At 33.6% G+C, this 24217-nt stretch overlaps 1 protein-coding gene and 1 pseudogene across 4 annotated transcripts in view; both read left to right on the forward strand.

Moving 5' to 3' along the window:
* The first annotated feature begins 942 nt into the window (after positions 1-942).
* Positions 943-24217, forward strand: part of LOC149031918 (putative fatty acyl-CoA reductase CG5065) — a 47500-nt gene continuing 24225 nt past the window's right edge. Inside the window, exons 1-3 of one of the 4 annotated variants that reach the window (XM_089174324.1) lie at positions 945-1094; positions 1172-1204; positions 19446-19677. In XM_089174324.1, the coding sequence (XP_089030450.1) occupies positions 19631-19677 (47 nt within the window). In that variant the 5' untranslated portion in view covers positions 945-1094; positions 1172-1204; positions 19446-19630. Of the gene's footprint in view, positions 1205-19445; positions 19678-19836; positions 20737-24217 lie in introns of those variants that run through there. The other 3 variants (XR_016177172.1, XM_089174323.1, XR_016177173.1) reach the window with 3 other exon arrangements.
* LOC149031919 (5S ribosomal RNA) lies at positions 22761-22880 on the forward strand (annotated as a pseudogene).

Consider the following 24217-nt stretch of genomic DNA (forward strand, 5'->3'; position numbering starts at 1 on the left):
GTTGTGTCAAATACATTCATATATTATATATATATTATATTATATATAATATATATTATATTTTATATTTTATTATATATAATATTATATTTTTTATATATAATATTATATTATATATATATTATATTATATTATTATATATATATATATATATATATATATATATATATATATATATATATATATATATATATAAAATAAATTATCTATATAGAAAAACGTTGCTGTTCTAGCAAAAATCTCTCTTTTATTGTAACGAGTGCCTAGTAGATAAAATAAATATTATTTAGATATTTAGCTGATTACCCAGGAGTTAAGCTTTCACGTAATATACCTTTCCTCTTACATTTATGCGGCCTTTTTATACACACAAATTTCTTATTACTCGGAAAATTATTATATATCTTTATTGTTGGGTACTAAACCGTTTTTTTTATCATTAACTCTTAAAAGTATCGTCATTGAAGGCAATTGTCAGATCATGTTAGTTATCTAAGCCAATGAGCCTCGTGGACGTCAGTAGGAGTATCTAATAAGGAACAAAGTGGGCATATCCTACAAACTGATTCGCTGTAGAAAAGAAGTAACCGTCAAGGAAGTGGAGGCGGTGTTGTCAGATCGTGGGTAAATCGTACCCTCTCCCTGTGCCGCTGCGAGATTGCACACAATGAAAGTTATCCATGCGTGTGTTCGGGATGTCGAAAGAAGTCGAGTGTCCGAACACATAGACACGAGTCGCTTTCATAGTGTGCCACTTCGGCGTGCCCGCCAAGTGCAAACTTCGGTTACACTCGACTTCTTTCGACATCCCGAACACACGGACATGGGTAACTTTCATTGTGTGCAATCCCGCAGCGGCACAGGGTACGATTTACCCACGATCTGGCAGCACAGAGTGGGGGCAGGAATAAGTTTATAAATAGGATCAAGAAGCGAAGCGAGCCACTTCTGTTTGATCTGTTGAGTATTATGTTTCTATTTTTCGTTGTTAAGGTTGAATGTGTATTACGTAAAATTAGTGATTTTTTTTTATATGGATTAGTCGTTAACAAAAAAGAATAATTTTGATTAAGCATAATCAAATTTAAGAGAAAGTATTTTAGTAATATTTAATATTACCTCAGACTAGTATTATTTTATTGTTGGTTATTGAAAATGTGTGTGTTTCTAGAGGCCCAATCCACGAGAGCTACTACAAAAAGGGGTAAGAATCTTATTAAAATTCTTAATACATTGCATACGGCGTTTAGTTAATTCATGGCCAACATATTTTATGATGCTCTTTTGTGTGTATTAACATTACTCAATTCAAGAATATTTCTAAAATTGTAAAATTCATTTTCGTTATAAGTATTATTTAGTACATCTGATAAATCATCAATCAAAAATTGACTTTAATTTTTATTTTCATTAGGTACTATTTTAAAATTAGTGTCTATTTTATAAAATAATTCTTATTATAACTTATTTTTAAAAGATTAAAAATACAATTGATTTTTAAGAAGCTGTTTTCCTTAAAAATTATTATAATACACGAGTCTTGAAATAACAAAATGCCGAACAATAAACCATTTCATAAGGTAAGATGTGTAATATATATAATATGTAACTATATTATAATATATATTTATGTATGTATATGACCAAAATAGAAGTGTTTCAGAAGATATGTTCAAGAGTAGGTCGAGGTGTTGTTCTGAAAAGAAAAACGACGATTATGTCTATTCCTCACTTTTCACACTCACTTTCTTAGTCTATTAAATCTGTCTTGTTTAAATATTCAATCTGATCTATGCATGTAACGTCTTTTCTTTCCTTTGTCTCTCTTATTTATATATTCAATTTGGTCTGTACACGTAACATCGTTTATATAACCTTCTTACTTATAAAAGCGCGCTTAATTTAAACGGAAGAAAATACACTTTTTTTTTACATATATATGTGTACACTAGTTAATAATGTCCGTCTGATTTTTACATTCTCGGACTCTGTAGACATTAATATTTTGTACCTTAATCATTTGTAAGGAGAATACGCGTGACTTCGTTACCTTGGTAACGTAACAAGAAAATTTATTTTTAATTCCCTAATTCTATCTATTCAGCCCAAAAAAATCTGAAAACGATATATACACACAATATTTTAATATTGTGATAACATTTTAATTTCTTATTTTAATTACTTCTTCTTTATTCACTCTATCGTCTATTGTCATTACTCTCATCTTTTTCATTACTTTTTCTTTCTTTAATCCCTACTTCCTTTCGTAGCAGATAATCGGTCTTATGACCGTTTTTTGTTTTCGGTTACGCAATAAGTACGCGCCACACACGTATCACATACATACATCCATACATCTATACAACCATACATACATAATATACTCATTTTCTATACTATACAAGGCGGACAAAAGGAAGAATATCATTTCTTGTAGCTTTACTTCTAAGAAAATATGGAGGGTAGAAGTAAGGAGAAACATCTCTGTATATGAAAAAGTGTCCGTCGAAATGCATTAAATTAGGGTGGCGCCACATTACCATCATGGTAAATTTTAAATATACACACAATATTTTATTATTTTAATAACATTTTAATTTCTTATTTTAATTACTTCTTCTTTATTCACTCTATCGTCTATTGTCATTACTCTCATCTTTTTCAATACTTTTTCTTTCTTTGAAATCCCTATTTCCTTTCGTAGCAGATAATCGGTCTTTTGACCGTGTTTTGTTTTCGGTTACGCAATAAGTACACGCTATACACGTACCACATGCATACAGCTATACAGCCATACATACATACATACATAATATACTCATTTCCTATACTATACAACGCGGACAAAAGAAAGAATAACTTTACTTGTAGCTTTTCTTCCAAGAAAATTATATTATTCTAAATATACCTATATTCGCAATTCTAACAGCGTTTGTATTCTATGTCCTTAAATTTCTTCTGTTTTTATATACATATTTCACTCCATACGCACAAAACCATAGAGATAATACAAAACACTGCTTTCTGTTCATTCCTAAATTTCTTTTATCGTTACAATTCTTTATATTATCTTTTGATCCAGAATTTCATATGTTGATTAATAAGTGGCTATTAGTTCAAAATACTGCTTTTAATGAATCGAATAATAATGAAAAATTAATTTTTATGATATAAATACTATTATAATTATGCATTTTTTAAATATTAAATAAATATTCATTTCTGTTGTGCGAGAAATGTTATCAATATTTCATACATTTTAGCTGATTTAATTAAAATAGAAGTAGAAATATATTTTATCATTGATAGTACATACATTTTTATATGTTTTAATTTAATAATAATTTTAATAATTTATGAATTATCTATTTTATATTTATAATGTTAATACCTTTAATATTAGATATTTTTTTTGTAATTTTGAATTGTGGGAGTTCAGATAGAGAGAAATATAAAGATAAACTGATGATGAACTGAAATATATGTGTGTAATAGTTCATTTAATTAATTATAATGTGATGTCGAGCGGTATTTACGTAAGTTTACAAAAAGTGGCGTGGTTACAAAAATACAAAATACAAAAGAGTAACAAATATAAAACCAACTGATTGTGAGAGATTTGCAGAATAACAGATAACAGACAGATGCAGACAGACTAACTCAAGACTGAAGACTAAGGACTGACTAAGGACTAATACCCACATAACACGATAAGTTTTGAAATCTTTCAGCGAAAGTTTTCGTAAAATATTCCTAAAAAATGTTTCAGAAACCTTGCAGGCATCATTCTAAAATATTGTGAAAAAGATTTGTAAAAGATTTTACTAAAATATTTCAAGAACATTTTAAATATATTTTACTGAAAAAGTAATAAAATTGTATAAAACTATTTCTATAACACCTAGCATAAATCTTGCAAAAAGATTTTATAAAATATCTCAAAAAAGTTTGTAAGAATATTATTAAAATATTTCAATAAATGTTGCAGAAAGGTTGATGAATATTTCAAGTAATCATTTTTTCAAATAAATCTTTTATAAATCTTATAGCAACCTTTCAAATAATATTTCTCAAAACATTTTTGAAAATTTTCTCTTAATCTTTTGCGATATGTTCTGGAAACCTTTTTATAAAATATTTCAAAAAAATATTATTTGAAAAACCTTGATGAAAAAATATTTCTATAAAACCTTGCAGAATAATTTTGCAAAGACTTCATACAATATTTCTAAAAGTTCGTAAAAATATTATGAAAATTATGTCAAAAAAATTTTTCAAACATATTTATAGAAACTTTTAAGGCCGGCGATACATGTAAACGCCTAAATTTTGACCGTTTTTCAGAAGCTTATTTAAAATGGAAGGAATAAATTAATTGTTTTGAAACTTAGCATGTTTACTCATTACATATAAATATATAAGAATCCGATTTTTTTTTTAATTTTTTTTTTTAAAATGGCCGCTATAGTAACCAATCTCCTGAGGCCCTCGCGGCGAAAGGCATCAATCAGCGTGATTTTTAGCTTCAGTTACTGAAATTTGAATTAAAAAATACAAGCTTGGAGCGTTGTCATAAAACATGTAAATTTTAGTTTAATTAAGAAAAAATCAAAAAAGTCTAAAAATCTTAAATTGGCACGACTAAGACAAAAAAGTCCGATTTTTGACCTTTTCTTCCGACGGTTTTCGGGTAAAAAATGGCAATTTTTGAAAATTTTAGTAGCATTCTAAAAATTCAACTAGAAGCTAATAATACTGTAAAGAAAACGTGTGCTAAAGTTCATAAGAATCGGTAGAGAACTTTTTGAGTTATCTTGCACGTCAGTTTGAAAAAAAAGTCGTTTTGAGAAAAACGCGTTCAAAGTTTAGCGTTTGTGTCTAGCGCCGAGTTGAGGCAGAGCACTTAAATGAATTTTTAATCGATACATAAGGCGAATTTCATTCTAAAAATTTACGGACATATTTTTAAAATATTAAACTAACTATTTATGAAAAAAAAATAATCAAATTCGATTTGTTTTTATTTTACTTGTATCGCCTGCCTTAACAAAACATGACGATAAGGTTTCAGAAAGTCTTCCAAAAACCTTCCGTGGGACGAGCGCCTCCATGCCAAACTTATGAGGCATTCGTGAGGAATATTAGTCGGTAGCCGTGGATAGCTCAATTGGTTAACCGTTTGAGTGCCAAGCGGCGCGATCGCGCTTCTTCTGTCCTGTCTTGAAAACTGCAGCGCTCTGAGCTGCGAAGCCCATAATTACAGCAGGCGCGGTTTCTCTCGATGCACAACTTTACGGTGACCTTTCAATCTTAGGCAGAAAAAAGATAAAATTGGAATTATTTTACACTTTTTTGGTCTACATGTTTTTGTTCATATAGAAAATTCATATAATAATGTAATGAACTATGTTATGTAGAATAAACTATAAAAAACAATAATAAAATATTTGTTGAATTAGATAGCTGATAAAAAACGAATTTTAATTTGAATTTAACATTTGGATGCAAATATTATTAAAATTTACACACATGCTTGTGAAAACACAATGGATGCAAACCTTTTTTACATCCTAAACAAATTAGGTTGGACCTTTTAGTAACATTTTTCTTTGTACTGCAGACTACGCAACGCCTTAAATTGCGCCCTGATAGTTTTTCTAACCCGTATGGTCTTTCCCCCTTCATGATACACGCGTCTTTTCTTGTTCGAGTCCATTCATCTTCTTTTTCAGAAATTTTATTAGACGTGTATTGCAGTCGTGATATTGCTTGCCCTTCTATAGTTTCCTTATAAAGCAAATACGAATTTAGCACCATCCGTGAAAATATATTAAAGGTCACTTTCTTCCAGTACTTTAGAGTGCGACGTTCATCTAAATAAGTATACAACATCTTGTCAGATTCGTCCACACCGCCCATAAAACTATTATATGAATGAATAATGTTTGGTTTTGTTTTCTCTCTTTCCCTTCCATAGCGTTTTTTAACCACTGTTGAATTCGCTGGTGACGCTTCCGTGGAAATCAACAAAACGGGGATCTTCGAAGATCGTTTCTCGCGATGTGCGCATAGAAGCACTTCCCCGTTTTGAAAATATTTCGTCTCTCCAACCTTTACTTGTTGAGCTTCGCTTGGAACGTCTTTTCTATTTTTTTCTTATTGTGCCTGTTATATAGGTATTTTTTGTATATAAAAATTTTGCCAAAGCAGTACTTGTAAAAAAATTATCCACATATATATGATGTCCTTTATTCAAACAATCAGCATCTTTTTGTAGTTTTTCCACAACATCGTACCCAAGTCCGTTTTTCGAATCCTTTGCTTTCGCGTCTCGGTAACAGTAAAATGATATGCAATATTTGGATACAGCATTACAAAGCATCCAAAACTTTATCCCCCACTTATGATGTTTTTTGTTAGGTAAATACTGTGTGATGCTTGAGTGATATAGCGTTCCCACCAAAGATTCGTCAATGGACAACATTTTCTGTGGCGTGTAATGCATTTGAAATACTTGATTAGCGTGCTCCAGAACTGGATCAAATTTCGCACACGCGTCATATTTTTCGTGGTTTGGTGGAAAACATTTGTTATTGTCGACTATATGGAAACATCTTAAAATATTTTGGAATCTGTTCCTTGGGAACATCTTACTAAACCAGGGTATTGCTCTTGAACCTGTAGCCCAATATGAATATATCGTGGGCTTTCTTGTTATGCCCATCTCCAGCAAAACTGCAAGAAAGGCCTTCATCTCCAGGGCAGTAACTGGATACCAATCTATTAGTCTCGACTTAGAATTTGAAATGGATGCTGATTTTAATTCTTCGGCATATCTATTTGTTTCTTGAACCATAATCGCCCTAAGCGAATCAGTAAAAAAGAGATTGAAGTAATCAATCGGTTTGGAACTAACAGGTAAATGATGTTGTGGTCCGGATCTTTCTACAAATTCGTATGGATTACCATTGTGATTGTACTCATTTTCCATAATTCTAATATAATTTGAGGTGTGTCTACTGTTTTGGATATCACTATCAGAATCAGAATTGCCGATCACATTAATTCTTCTTCTTTTAAAACTAACAACATCATCAGTGCTGTCGCAATTCGAATCCGTTAATGTGCTACTCATCTTATGTTTGTTATATAGCGCAAGAATGTAGATGAAAACAAGAAATAGAAAACCATACTAACAATAAAAATTTTATACCTGAGTTTTAGAAGAAGGATTATTTATTTTTACCTTATTTCTGATGAATTATATTTCCTTTGATAAACATCTTACCATTTTGGTGACTATTTATAACTATTGCATTCAGCATTCCGTTTTTATTGTTTGAATTGTTAAAAGTGCACTTTTTATCGGCTATTCCACCTAGAGACCATACCGGTGTGACCTTTATTATATATAGTAATAATGTTATAATAAATAAATCCTACAATTATCTCACTCTTAAGACTGTGCATTCGTCTAATTCTCTTGAAACGTAGATTTTTGAAGGTTTCACTTCTAACACGTGTGATTTGCGCACATGATTTTTTTTTTATTAAATTTGATTAAGACAGCTAACCGTGCCGCTTTTTGGGAAGATCTGCGCCTCAGTGGGTGGTGAGAAAGGCATAGAATTTTCGATGAATCTCAAAAATTCGAATGAAATATCGTCCGCGTATGTTAACAGATGTGTTGCGCCGTACAGCTGCAACCATCTTTACGTTTCTGCAATTTTTTGATAGCACTTGGACCCTCTGTTTTAAACCGCTATGCTTGATAAATGGTTCCTACATTAAATTGTGTCTATATTTACTTTACTCCTAGTTTCTTTTAAGCAAACTTGAATCAGGTTAATCAGTTTTTTTGGTATACCCTGTCGTATTACAATTTTAAACATTTTATCCATTTTATTGAATCAATCGCACTTTTAAAACCGATATACAGTTGGTTTAACGGTTGATCAAATTCTCTTTTTTCTACAAGATTAGCCGAATAGTAAATATTTGGTCTGTATTCAATATATTTTAACTAATATCCTACTTATGATCTCTTATTATCTCTTTTGCATACGATACCATCCTCATTATTAAAATATTCGGAAGGATTTATTATCGTCATTATGGTTGTAATTGTAAGGAAACTGTATAATTAAAAATCATTTATAAACTCACATAATTGTTAATTACATTTTTTTAAATAGAGTTCACAAATGGTTCTTAGTTTATTATTTTGATCATAATTTTTCTAAATATTATAATTAAGTAGATCCGCCGTGGTATGATTAAATGCATGTATCGTCTTGCTTTCCGAGAACTTGAGGATATTTTCCATGTTTTTAAAAACTGGCTATCTCTGCGACTTTCTGAAACGAAAGAATTGATAGTTATTCCAAACATCTTTTGTGGTGTAGAGTAATTATAAACATCAAAAATATTATTGTGGAAAGCCTGTATTTTTGTGATGGTTCTGTAACAAAAAAAAATTAGTATTAAAAAAAAACTTTAAAATACATATATAATTGAAGGTAAATAAAAAAAGAGAACATATTATATTAATTTGGAACATTTAGATTTGTATCAGAAAGACATTCGATTATTATGTCTGTTATGTATTGGTTTTCCCCCCCCCCCCATACAGACACAGTTGATATCTTTCATAATATGTTGTTTTAAGGGGACGTTCCACCCGAAGCACCCAAAAAAAAAGGCTATTTTCCCGAATTTTTCTAAGCAAACTATAAAAGATACCGATATAAAAGTTGTTGGGTTTGTTAAATGAAGTCTCAAATTGCATAAAAAGATTTTTTTTTGTTCATTTTTATTTAATTATTGATGACAAAAACAATACTTGTGAGAAACACCTCAAAACTGTAGTGCTTTTGGTAGCTCTATCATAACTTGAGAACGGTTTACCTGAAACAAAAAAATCAAATAGTTTAATATTCTGTATGTCATACACCTTACCTTGTACAATATGTAGGTTTTGAGACTGTTGGAATAAAGTAGTGTTAAAAGAGGATAGTCCGAAGATATATTAATAGAAATACAAATGATATTATTTATTTATTTATAGAATTAGAACAAGTAATAAAACAAACTTTAAGACATCTTGAGGTTAGCTTTTTCTTTTTAATACAAATGCGATCGCTCTCTTCGACTGGCATTACGCGTCTTTTCTACTCACATACTCTCCTACATGTATAGGCGCCGCATACATACATACGCTGTATTCCTCAAGATTATATTCAGTCTTACCAACACGCCTCCTTGAACTAATCTCGAGTAATCCAAACACTCCTCTCCTAAATCTTAATATCTTCGTCTTCTCCACATTGACCTCCCATTTGTTCCTGTCACAATACCCTCCATCCTCCTCAGCATACTCTCCATTTCTTCTTCTCTTTCCGCCAACAAAACTACATCATTTGCGTACGCTAACGAACCAATCCTCTTCCCTCTCACCCTTACCCCACCCCATCTTCCTTTCATCAATTCCTTCTCTAAATCCGCTATCAGTAGGTTAATAAGTATCGGACTCATTGGACACCCCTGCCTGACCCCTCTTGCCATCACGAATCTATCCCCCTCCTCCCCCTGCCTTCACCCTACTTGCCGTTTCCTGATACACTTCCTTCACCCTTACTATGAGTCCCTCGTTTATCCTTCTCTTCTCCATCTCGCGCAGCAGAACTTTCTCCGATCCACCGAGTCAAAAGCCGCCTTCAAATCTAAAAATTCCGCCACTAGCTTCTCCCTCTCTTTCCTACCTTGTCTTCCCATTCTCTTGTATGGTCTGTCCTTTAACAGTTCCAGCAATTTCCCTTTATTTTTTGTTTTCAATGTACTTACATTTGATCTTTTCACTTCCTTGGTTCTACCTAAATCTTTTTCTTGATTTTTTTGCTTAACTTTTGGCAACTGGTGACAATACTTTGTTGTAATCGATCCCTTCCTTTTTGGTAATCACCTCGTGCGACCAGTCTAGCTTTATATTTATTTTTGGAGCCGTCCTTTTTTTCTTTTATCTTAAAAACCCATTTATTAGTTAAGACTGTTTTTCTTTTTGGTTTACTTACCAGACTCCACGTATTGTTTTTCACAAGGGAATCATATTCAGTTAGCATTGCATCCAGTCATAATGTTTTTTCTGGACTACTAATAGCTTTTTGTACGCCATTCGGTTCGCTATTTTGGTTCGAGGCTTTGTTAGAATAATGGAAAATCTTTTTGGGCCTTCCTGGTTTTGCATCTCTCAAAAGATTCGGCCGTCCACGAAGCCGTGTTGGTTGTGTAACTGGAGCGGTAGGAGTACTGTATATCATCTTCTCACTAGAATCTGATTCGCTAACTATATCATCTTCCTCTTGATTTTCGTTTTTCTCATTAGCTGTTTGTATGTTAAAAATGTGATACTTTCAGATTTGTAGCATGAGATACGAACATTTATTTGTACATCTCCTGTTCCCCTGGATTCAACATTACTTTCTGTAGCAGTATATATTTTTGTGGTCTGCTTTTTGTCCAAGTTCTCGAACCTGATTTTGTTATTACACATATGCATTGTGGCGCCACTGTTTAGACACCATATTCCTGTTTTTTGCAAATTAACTTTTAAAGCCGTAGCTTTCAAGGCGTTATTATGTTTGTTTTGAGTATCATTCTGTTTTTTACGCTTTGATTTACAGTATTTTGCAATGTGACTAATTTTATTACATATTTAACATCTATAGCTCTTACCTCCTTCTATGTGTGTATTTTTCTGTTCTGGTTTCTCTGATGTTTGGGCACCATTTTTCCTCGAGAGAAGCTCTTCTTTTTTTTTTTGGCCCTTCTTCTCTGTGGTACTGACATCTTCTAGTTTCTTTCAAAGGAATTTTTTGTTTTTAATTACTTCAGGCTTGGCATTTTTTCGCTGGATTCAATAGCTACGCAGAAATTTTCGTACTCAACGGGTAATCTTGGATTGGGGCAGGAAACATCATCTGGTCAAAATAATTTGACACATCACCCCTTCGCCTGTTGTAAATCACCATCCTTATTTTCTTCCTGTTTTATACGCAGCAAGTAAACTGTTAATCCGAAGATACAATAATGTAGGAATTCACAAAATGGCATCTTTCTGTTTAACCTATCGTCAATGGTCTGAAGGTCCCGATAGGTTCTCTCCACTAATAGAGGAAAGATTGAAAAATCCATATTAGCGCCTAGACGTTGATCGACAGGCATTGAGCTACCACATGGTCCGACATCGTATATGCAGAGCTGTGCGACCCGGTGTTTCCACTCATAAAAGAAAATAAACAGCTTGTTTACTCGTTAGCGTTCAAAATCCGAATAATCAACGGATACATGTAAAACAAGAGCTCATCTAGCTAAGTCTCTGACCCGCCATCTATGTGTATGTATGTGTATGCTGACACGCTGATTACCGCTAAATTCAACAATGTTAAATGTGGTGACACATTCTTGTGTATATATTTTCTCTCCTTTAAAGAAGTTTTCGGATACCTGGGACTGCTACATTCGCTCGTTGTTCCACCCAATACAGTTTCTGGATTCCCATACAAAGAATTATAACCAGCCAATCATTGGGCCATGCACAGCAACCGGTGATCAATCATCAGCCGATAATATTATACCATAATTGGGCCTGGCATAGCTGATAGCCCGAATGATAACGCCAGGCCAAGCCTGGCCAAACAAGCGTCGGCTAAGCATCGAATCAATCATCGGCCAATCATTAAACCAATCATCGGCTGATCATCAAACCAATTATCGGGTGATCATCAGTCGATCGTTGAATCAGTCGGTCATCAAACCAATCATCGGCTGATCATTAGCTGATTGTTGAATTAATCATCAGCCAATTGTCGAATTAATTATTGGCCGGACATTAGCCAATCAAGGTAATCATCGGTCAATAATGAGATACCTCAAATAGGCTAGACACAAAAATAAGAATTCGCCAAGCATCAGAACCGATCATCAGCCAAGCTTTAAATCGTTCGTAGGTTAATTTTTGCAGTTGATTATCGGCTAAGTATCAAAGTCGATCATTAACTGTTTGTTGGAGATCGATCATTGGCCATACATTAAAACTAACCATAAGCTAGCAATAGATACTAACCATAAATTAGCAATTAGACAAAATATGGAGGAAATAATGTTAATTTAGGAGCAGGTGAGCAAGGTACAGATTGATATTTTTAAAAGACAGGAGAAATTTGATAAAAAAGAGTCTGAAATTGAGGCTCAAAAACGGGAATAGGCACGAAAAGAACGAAAGCTGGAGCTTAGGAGGACGAGATTCGTAGATCTGTAGGCAATGATTTCAGCGGTTTCCGGGGATTTGAAAGGACGCGTACTCTTATAGATTTATTTGTTACAATATCCCGGACGCCTAATGTCCTCCCAAGCGGGTCACCTAAATCGGTTCCTGTTCGTAGACGGTCGATAACGCCCGTGGATGAAGTTGACGCTGTGAAATTGGAGGTCGATCGCCTTAGGCGGGAGAATGAACTTTTGAGGAACGCGTTGTGTCCGCCTCGCGTGCCACCGACCCCACAACCGCGAAACAACTGTCCGTCTATAAAAATCCGCGAAATCACGGAAGCGGTTCTTAAATACGACGGTCATAATATCTCCGTAAACCAATTCGCAAGAGCATGCAGAAGGGCCCTGGATTTGTTACCCGAACATTATTCTGCTGAATTGGAAAATTCGTTAACCAGGTCACTAATCTCAAAATTGAGTGAGCATGCGTACGTGGTCGTTGAACATATAAATGTGACCCGGGTAGAGCAATTAATCGAGCGATTAAAGGATGCATTTTTACCGTCCTATGGTGCAAATTATTATCGCGGACAACTAGCCACGGAACTCAAAAGGTCAGGGGAACACGTCCTCGACTATTTTAGTCGTATCCGCGACATTACGCAATCGATTATCGACAAGGAGTCGAAACAGGTAGGGAAATTAAAGCGTTCCGTAGAACGTAAGATGAGGAGGAAGGCTTTGACGTCTTTATTAGAGGCCTGTCCCCTGAATACCGCACATCTCTACGTTTTGAGAAGTATACTAATTTCAGCTCGGCATTGGTTTGTGTGTGGAAAGTGAATAAACAGATACAGGCTTATTTAACCAGAGTTAGGTCGTCGATTGCGAGGGATAGTATTCCGAAGGTAAGATTGATTAAGCAGATCATGACTTGCAAATTTTGTGGTAAAAAGGGCTATACTGAGGCTTATTGTTGGAAAAAAGAATAATAGGGGTAAGGATTACGTAAAACCAGTTAAAAATGGTAGGGGTTCCCCGCAGAATAGTTGGAATTCAAGCTCCAAACGATGTAATTACTGTAAGAATTTTGGTCATTGGAAAAATGATTGTAGAAGAGTGAAATATTTTGAAAGCAAACGAAATCAGGGTGAAGTGAGAAACGGGGGAAAGTAGTCTGCTTCAGACGCGCACCGGACTCCCTCTTTAGGTCCGCGTCCTCAGTCACTGACTGCAAAATCAGGACCGTCACGGTCAGACAAATAACTTACGAACCAATGACCTTAGCTCCCTTCGTCACGTGTACCTCTAGACAGCTGACGGGTACTGTGACGTTACCAATTAACACTGGCGCCGAAATTAATTTGATCAAGAAAGGATCGCAACACTTTTCGCAAGTGATTTTTACGACGATATATCGTTGCGCTTGGCACTAAAGGGGTAAATATTTTTTATTACATTATCTAAAGAAGATGGTTTCTGCATTACAAAATTGGAAGCAGACTAAAATTGAGTAGGTTTCACAGTACAATTTTGCAACTGTAGGAAAGAGAATAATAGTACAGAAGTTTAAAAGTGTTTCCATTGCGTGCTGAGTTTCAAGTAGTAATTTAAATAAAAGAAAAGTAAGCCATCCTTACTTCAATGTAAGTTTGTGTATAGTATTCTGTGTATTATTTTCTAGCGAATACTTGAAATGGGTATTTTAAAAGTAGCCTTATAAGTCCGTTCTAATATTTATTTGTTAACCGTAAGAACATCTACAACTGCAGGAAGTGTCATAAAAAAAATTGTGTGAAAAAAATAAAAAATGAACTAAAAGTTACTTTTGAAATAAACGACTCACTTATATAAAAAAAAATGTCAAGGCATCCTCAGGACTTAAAATTATCATTCTTATTCATTGATGTCTTATAGAAAATTTTATACGGTTCATTCCTGACAAAACGCATCCAACATATTTTTAGCCAGTTTATTGATTCTCCATTAGAATTTTTTACTCTTTTAAAAATTGCTTCTATTAATTTTGTTAATACAAAATCTTCTTGTCTCATTTCATTTACAATAAAATTGTTACCTTTCCGACACTTTTTCATAATCTTGTAATAATCTTGGGGAAAGAACAGTAAATTATTTTTTATTAATGACACTTCTACCACGCCAAAATCTCAATCATTTGGTAAAAATGAATGTCCTGATATTAAAAATTTGTGATCTATGATTTCTACATTATTTTCCAAAGATTGGTAAATTTTTAACCACATTAAAGCTATTTTTAATTTTTCTATTTTGCCCGGGGCACATGTCACTGTAAGCTATAATGTGTCTTTCACTTTTTAAATTTTTAACATGTTTTAGGATGCATGAAAAAATTTCTTGAGCACCTTTGCATGCAATAGTTTCATCCCAAACGTACATGTAAACATTATCGTTATGAAAATTGTGGATGCCTAAATTTAGAACATACATATTGCGTTTGTAATATGCTACTTAGGTAGTCAACTTTGGATACGGTTATACTTTTTGCAAGTCGAACGAGAAAGCAAAAGAATAATTTGAATTATGCAATACTTGCTCCTGATCTTGTTTCAGTGAATTCCTAGCTGATTCTGCTAGTCTTAAATGGACATCGTGTTCTTCTGTAAGTTTGTTCTTTTCTTCATTATCATTCGATGCTTTAGTTATGATGTGCAATAAGTCGCATTTTTGACATTCATCTTTGCGCGGTTGGTGGAAATGTAAATGAAAATCTTTTGTAAATATTTTTCTGTAAGTCCACTCATTAGCGGCTTTTATTTTATTTTCCTCGTAATAAAGCTCGTATAAATTAAACATTTTTCTAAGAGTTAGATCAGGATGTAGATATCTTCTATTAGGATTATGAGATCTAATATAAATGGGATTCAAATTTAGGAAAACTATTAATATGGTTTTGAACATGCTTTTTTCTTTCCTGGGATAATTTTCTTGATGATCCAACCATCATTCCACGTAAATCATTGCCTACATTTGCAGAGTTTAATACTCGTTTTAAGCGTCCTTCACTTATTTTAGAAGTATCTAAAAAGAATTTTTACACACGGGAACTTTTCCGTTTGTAAAATGCAACAAATATCTAAAACTCCAATTTCTTGGCGACCTTTTTCTGTTTGTAGGACGTCTTCGTTCCACAATTTTGCGCTCTACAGCTTCGTAAAGCAATACATTTTGTTTGTTAAAATTTCCAAAACCCCATACCTTTTCAAAAATATTCTTTCTTTCTTTTTCATCGTAATTTTTTGTGCATGCATTCCTATAACGGCAATCTTTGTTTTCGAAAATTTTTTCCGGTACAACATTTCCGGTTTAAGTACAATATCTTTTTCCTGAATTCCGTTTAATTTTTCGAACTTTTTGGATGTGTGATTCATCAATTTTTTCTCTATTGTTATTCATATCTTCATCCTCTGAATACGAATATTGTTCTATAATTCGTTTTCTTTTTCGGTTTTTTTTTCAAATCATTACTTACTATTTCTTTTTCACTATCTGAACTAAATAATAGTCTTGTTCTGTTCTTCCCCATAGGTGAAATAATTTCTAAAATTTCATATTAAATTTTAAGTTTTATATTAATTAACCCTTTCGCTACGGTGGGCCTCGCCGCGGAGTACCTCGTCTAGAAAGGAGCGCCGTACCGAAAGTGGGAACATTAGGCGCGCGCAGTCTTTAGCATTCGGAACCAAGAGTTTTGTCTCAAAAACGACTTTGTGACATTACTTTTAGAAACAAAATGATTTGTGTTCATAATTTTTCCATGGATATATTTTTAATTCAACAATACAATTTCAACATTTATCTTAACATCTGGTTCCATTTTTGGAGCGGGTGACTATAGTCACCCGTAGTAGTGAGAGGGTTAAACGTACTGGTTATTCAACTAACGCAATTGTCCAAAAACTGAGGGTAAATTGTAAATACTAATTAATTAATATTACCTTCATCACTACTTTCCGACATTATCAATAGTAAATATATTATCTTGATTATTTAAGTATAAATGGAGTTAGGCCACCTTCAAACTACACGGTTCGATTATTAAACTAACTCTGAAAACCTATGTTTCAAGAATTATCGTATTTGCTCGGATTATAAGCAACCTGAAATGCTTTACTGATAAATATTTTAACATAAAGTTGTACACGTAACCATGATAACCGGAAAAAACTGAAAAACGGAGTTAGGCTACTCTCAAAATAAATGGCTTAAATAGCATATGAGAGTAGTATTAAAATTTCGATGAAAAAAAAAAAAACTATTGGAAACTAACGATACCATACATAATATACTGTGACCTATTTGACACAACCGACGAACTAGAGATTTCCGATAAAGATAATTACAAGGAAAATATTTCAGATTATAAGAATTAACTTAAAAGAAATCATTTTTGTTGTCAAATTTTTATTTATTACTCTCAAAACTATTAAATTGGCAAAACTAAGTGATTGCAGATTTTAAATAAAAATGAAAATTCCAAATATTTGCTTAAAAAGTACAGGTTCGAATAATTCGTCTAATTTCTTGGTAATAGTTTTAAGTGTAAAATTTCTTTATAATCCCATCAGACTGATAGCATAATCTTTTTTTTTTACATTGAGCTTCTCTGCAATATCATGTGTTTTGCTATGATGATCTGAATCGATAATGGCCTTGATATGGGTCTTCTCGACTTCAACTGGATGGCCAGAGATCGTTGAGCATTTTTCAACGAGAAATCAATAGAACAAAATCTGGCATACAAATTCTGACACTGCCTTTCCTTCAAGACTTCATTGCCATATATTGCACATAACTTTTTGTGTGTTTGCGTTGCGTTCTTGCCTTTTCGGAAATAATACAACAAAATATATCTGAAGTGCACGTCTTGTTCTTCCATTTTTAGATAGGAATAAAAACAAAACTAAGTAACTAATCCATATAATTTTTTTACCGAATGAGAGGTAGACATCCAAATGATTAGAAAAAATATAAATTAGGTACTGTGAACAAGTTAAAGAAACAAAAGAAAGTGTAAACTCCTTCTGTCAACGAAATCCTCAATAACTTAGTTGCTAACCCAATAGTGACTCAGGTAATCGTGTACGCGTTAATTTATATCTATAGTATTATGTTATATTATCTACAATATGGATTTAGAAAAGGACGATCAACGATGGGCGCGATCCAAAGGGTCGTAGCCGCGTTTGACAGAGCACAGACAAAACCCCACAAAGACAGGCCAGTAGTGCTCCTGGCAACACTTGACGTACGAAACGCCTTCAACTCGGCGAGTTGGTGGACATCGTGCAGGCGTTTTCAATCGTCTTCCCGCTGCCGCCCTACCTTCTCCGAGTCTTGAAGGATTACCTACGTGACCGCTACATTACGTACATGACGGAGACGGGGGTAAGGACGAGAAATCTGACAGCAGGCGTAGCGCAGGGCTCAATTTTGGGCCCCGACATCTGGAACGGACTCAACGACTAGGTTCTCGGCCTTCCGATGCCGCCTGGGGTCTCCCTTGTTGGGTATGCAGACGACATTGCGATAGTAATAGTTGCAAAGGACACTAACCTGGCACAGACGCGGCTGAGCCGGGCGTTCAGACGGATCTGCGAATGGATGCACGGACACGGCCTTGAGTTAGCGGTAAACAAGACAGAATTACTCTACCTTACGAGAAGACGGATAGACACGACTGCTCCCATGACGGTGGATACGACTCGATTGCTGCCGGGAGGTACTGCTAAATACCTAGGGGTAACCCTAGATAAAAAGTTGTCCTTCTGCCCGCATATCAAGGCCGCTGCACAAAAGGCGGATATTAAGACGACTGCCCTCGCCCGCCTCATGGCAAACACAAGAGGCCCCAGACAAAAAATTTGGATACTTCTGATGGCGGTCACCCACTCGATCCTCCTCTATGGGGCCGGGATATGGGGGGACGCGATGCGGGTCAAGAAATACCGACAGGCGATGACGGCGGTACAGCGGCGGCGGACACTTCGCATTGCGTGCGCTTACCGCATTGTCTCCGCGGCAGCGGTGTTCGTGATAGCAGGCGTCATCCCCATAGACCTCTTAGCGCAGGAGCGTAAAAAGATATTCGCGTTATGCGTAGAATTGGGGCGGGATAGGGCCGCCACAGATGCGCGGATAGGGACTATAAACAACTGGCAATCCCGCTGGATGGAAGGCGATAAAGACAGGTGGACGAGACGGCTCATAACGGACGTACGATCGTGGTCGGAGAGAAACCATGGGGAAGTAAACTTTTACTTAACTCAGTTTCTCTCTGGCCACGGATACCTCCGCAAGTACCTGTATCGTATGGGGAAAGTAACTTCCCCGTCATGCAGGTACTGCGGATATACTCAAGACGACGCTGAGCACACATTTTTCGTGTGTCCGCGGTGGACAGACGCCAGACGGACGCTACAAACCAGGACAGGAGATTTGACCCCGGACAACATTGTGTCCTTTATGACTCAGGACCAGGACAAGTGTAATGACGTGTCGCGCTACGTGACGAATATACTCATACAAAAACGAATAAACGGATGCCTAGAAGGCTTACCAATAAACTGGGAGGAAAATCAGACATGCCAGCCAGCCCGAAGTAATGTGCACAACAGTCCCGGGCTGGTTTGGGGATAGCCGAAGTCAACCACTTCACAAAACATATATATTATGTTTTATTATCTACGTTTTATTTATTTAATGCATTATATAATATTATATAATAAGTATTATATTATTTACTTATCTATTACCAACGATAATTATAACAAAATAAAACTGTTTTCTAGAAATTAATCATTTTTACACAATCCTAATAGAAATAGGTATACATAAAGCAGTTTTTCTAGTCTGGATTTTTATAAGCATAAATTTTTAGTTTCAAGAAAATATTAACTATTATTTACGTTTAATTACAGAAATTATTCTTTTTGTCCGAAAAACGGTGTACATTTTTTAAAAACTTAGGAATGACCGAATAGGTAAAAAATTTAGTAATAAGATAATCTTACTTAGCATTTAATAATTATAGAATAACAGATAGTAATAAACAGACATTTGTTTTTGATTAGGTAAATAGTTTTTAATAAATAAATTACTGTATTTATTTTAAATGATAGAATATCCACTGTTTCTAGAAAGTAGTTCGAGGAGCGACGTGAAGACTCAACCGTGCAGGCGTGCGTATCCGAGGTTGTGAGAATCACAAGCCACGAACAAGCACGCGCAATCGGGAATCCAACACAAGCTACTTGAAGCGACCACGTGACAACACCCACTGAGCAGATCTGCCACCAACACCTCCGACTTCGTTCAGCGATCAATGTTCAGCTGTGCCATCACAAGCACACACTTCCCTGTTTCTAGAAAGTAAGTAATTTTATTAAGGGGTTACACCATTCTGGAACCTTAAAAAGCATTTTTTGGGGAGTTTTTTTTGCGAACACTAAATGAGGAATAGGATTTCTCTTTTGAGGATTAATTGATCATGTAGAGAACTATGTAAAAAGATATTTTTATTGATTTTAGATAAGAAATGGCGTCGGTATTCGTGACTGATGAACAAAATCCTATTTTTTTTTGGCAAAATATGAGAAGATATTTCTGGACAAGTATGAGACTTAAAACAAAAAACCAAGGAAATTCTTTACCTATGTACCATTACCTATAGAAGTACGCAGGAATTTTTTCCTAAATCATATTCTGTGAAAATGGCGCTACTTTTTAAAAAAATGTTTACAATTTTTGTTTGCTTTGATACCAAGTGCATATTGCTTTGAGACATCTAAAGAACACTTTTAGCTAAAAAATTGATCTTTTAAAAGTTCTATAGTGGTGTTTCCCCTCAAAAATAGTATTTGATTGCAAAAAAGTTTTACTAAATGTATGCACTAAACAAATAAAAAAATATAATAGTCTATCGCAAAATTTGTTATAACTGAAAAAGGTCCTTAAGTTAAAGAACATATTGCTATGGAGAACATTTAAGTTGGTTTTAAAACAAATTATTTAATTGTAGCTAGTATGTTTAACACATTACTTATAAATTAATTTATGACTTTTAATTTCTCAAATTAGACTATTAAAATAAGCAGTATGGTTAAAGGTAAAAGTCTTAACAGATATTTTCAAACAAATAGAATATGTCAGAGTAAATAAAAAGATTTTTTTTTTTGTAAAATTTGGCTAACATTTAAAATGTTTCTTTAAAAATCATCGATTATCAATTAGTAGTCATTTTTGAGGTATGTGTGTTAAATCTACACAAATTTTCCTCTGACTGAACATTAAAGCCGTTAAATTAAGAAGACTTATTGAGACTTCAACTTTTTTATTTTCCGAGCATTGTTTAAACTTTTCCATAAGTATTTATGTACCTTGTGAGCTTCGTATAAAAATTGTTTAAAGTAAAATGGTGACTTACAACTAGCCAGTGTTTTGATTGTCCGATTTTTTTTTAATAATTCAATGAAAGTAACCTAACTGATAAAAATGATCACTAAAATTGATACATATATTTCTTTAAATCGATTATAAAAATTTAAATATACACATGACTGTAGGATTCCTAAAATCAGAGTACAAGTGGTTTTTGTAGATTATAAAATTACGAAGAAAGCTCTGTAGTAAATAAAAATCAAAAAATAATCTTGTATGCAAACAATTTCGAGACCTAGCGTTACTTACAGGAAAATACCACTTTTAATTTCGTTTAACTCATTGGAATAAGAGGTAAAGATAAACGTAACTAGATCTTATTTTATATAACCACAATTAATTATAATAGAACCCCTTATTAAGTTGCTTTTAACCCTTAAAATGTACATGGGGTGTTTGACGTCCCAACAAATTTTTGATCTATCGAAAACGTTACTGAATTTGAAAAAATGGGTTATTTGTCGCTATCTAGTGTTAATTCAGATGAGTATAAATCCTATTCTATTTTTAAAAAAATGTATCAAACTATTTTTTAAAATATTGCAAGATCTAAATATTAAATAGCGGCTTCAGGAGACGCGTTCCAAACCGTTAGGGTGTCAAACACCCACATTGCACTTACCCTAACTTTTACTAAGTGTGCACTTTTGGGGTTAATTATGCAGTAGGGATAGAAAACTATACTTTATAACAAATAAAACTTCATAAAGTTAAAATACTAACAAATACTCCTGAAATATTTCGTAAAATAAAACAAGTTCTAAGTAACAAAAAATTCAGCCTATCATAGATACCAATTGAAGACGGAAAGAAGTTGCAAAACGGTCATCGGATTTTTACTTCGGAAACTTATGTCTGAAAACAAGCCAATACAAACAATACAAACATCAAGGAGGAATTTACAATGCTGGAATATAGTAAATTGGAACTATTGCTGTTGTTTATAGTGGAATTCAAATCTAGAAGCAATAATGAGGATATTTTTAGTATAAACAAAATAATAAACAATAAAATAAACGTATAACTAAGACGACATAACGAAAAATACCGCAATGCATGAGATGTCGACAAATACGGACATACCAAGAATTATTGCAGTAGAACTACGTGCGCTAAAATGCCTAAAATAACTTTTCAATTAAGTGCCCCATATTAGTAGAGGTAAAATTAGTAAGATGCTACAATTATAACGGAAACCACTCATATAGTTAAAAAAGCCAGTGAGGTCAGAGAGCAGCTCCAGAGAAATCTCTTCTTTCCTTTTCGAAGCAGAGAGAGTACATTCGCAGTAAAAAATACAACAAGAAACAGAAGTAACTGACTTAAGAGATAATACATACTCTTTCTTAATCATTATGCGAAAAATTATAAATTTGATTGACTCGATAAGTTGGGTGTCAGGCGCCTTTCAATTCAACATTATTAAATGAAAAGGAAACACATGACGCTAAAGAAATCAAGAAACTTTTTAAACAATCCATTAAAACTAGAGTAATACTAATAAATATGATAATGGAACAAAACGCAATACTAAAACAACAAATTCAACAGACAACTGTATTACAATAGCTCATAAACGAGGTAACTATGAAATAAAAATGACTACCCCAAAAATAGTGTTCTAGATCTCTTGAAGGATTGCAACACAGAGTTGTAGGGACAGAAAAATTCTTAAACAATGACAATGTTCTCGTTTTTAAATCATGTTTTACTACAAAAAGTTATTTAAAAATCCCATATTACAATATATAGAACAAATGACATTCCTCAAAGAAAGCAAATGAAAGACACAGTGTTTAAATTTAAAAGTAAATTTAACACCCTCTGTATAATTAAATTAGACAAAAACACTTTCAAGCAACCACAATTGCAGTATGCAATCTAACACAAATTTTAAATTTCGGCTATATATGAATCACCAAGAAAACAAAAATTACCCTACAGAAATTACCTTACAGGATTACTTTTAGTCGATGGTTGACAAATTCATTTAAACATTAGATAATAGTAATGCTGTTAACGACCATAGCTGTGCTGAAAACATTAGTTCTCGTCCGATCACTAAGGTTAAGCAGCACTGGGCACGGTTAGTACTTGGATGGGTGACTGCTTGGGAACACCGTGTGCTGTTAACATTTCAATCCGCCTGCCTGATCACTGGGTGGATTGAGCCAGCTCAGTGGTTATGTTGCTGGTCCCAAGTCCAGATAAAGGATGAAGGTTAAAAGGTTAGGGTAGTACCCTGCCCGACGTAAAAACCTATAACATGCTCATAGACCTGATGGCTCGCCTGGCGAGTCGCGATGAGGAACAGGCATTGTGCCTATTTGGAAAAAAAGAAGAAGAAGATAATAGTAATGCCAAACATACTAGATAGGAATCAAAGATTACTACAACTAAGTAGTCATTGATAAAACCATTTCCTAATGTTTGACATGAAGAGCTTCTAGATACAACGAGGACCCGCTTACGAATGCAAATGTACAATCTTCTTGTACCATATCTAAGAGTCGGGATTGTTATTATTTAAATCACAATAATGCTTATATCGAAATTAAAGAAATTACAAGTGGTGTACCTTAAGCAAGTGTGGCTTTAGAACCGTACGTACCCTACATACTCTGTACAGCTGATATTCCAGCTACTGATGAAAGTAAAATACTAACGATTTTTGATAACACTACTATACAACCATACATTTTGAACTGTCAGTAAACATGACCTTGTTAAAAGAGCATACAACAAAAATAAATAGCTTAAAGATAAAAGACAAAAGCAAAACCAAAGAAAACTGAATCATATGAATTTCGTACTGTGTATAAATGATTCTCTGGATATTAGAATAAACGACATTGTTATTTAACAATTTAGCTAAACATCCAAACTCAGCCTAGAAAATAAATTAAAAGTTTTATAAAAATCATTATAAACCCTTTTATGGAGTTTAAAGGGATATCACTATGGTGGAACGGCAACGATGAGTCATATAACAAAGCTATTAACCAATGCAATGAAAAATACTAAGAACTATAGTCGACACATCATGTTTTATATGAAATAAAGATATACGAAAGGACCTTATATTAACGAGAGTGATAAACGAAATAAAAAATCTTACTACAAGATATGAAGAGAGGACTGTTATACTACACTCCAACTAACTGGCCACAGAAACGTATACTTCTAAAAAATATTGATAAGTAAACATCCGGTTGACTTATATAAAAATTGTAAAAGAAAGCTAACCTTGAAAATAGTAAATTAAAACCTACATGTTATTTAAATTGATCAAAAATAGAAATTTACCTAATGTCCACGGGCAAAATAATTGTAATTTAGAAAATTTGAGAAAAAAAGAAAAAAAAAACAAAAGAATAAAAAAACAAAAGAATAAAAAAACAAAATAAGAAAACAAGAGAAAAACAAAAAAAACAAAAAAAAAACAAAAAAATAAAAAAAATATAAAATAAAA

This window comes from Polistes dominula, unplaced genomic scaffold (assembly GCF_049000335.1).
Source record: "Polistes dominula isolate Pdom_NZ unplaced genomic scaffold, Pdom_raw_medaka contig_290, whole genome shotgun sequence".
NCBI classification, from domain to species: domain Eukaryota; kingdom Metazoa; phylum Arthropoda; class Insecta; order Hymenoptera; family Vespidae; genus Polistes; species Polistes dominula.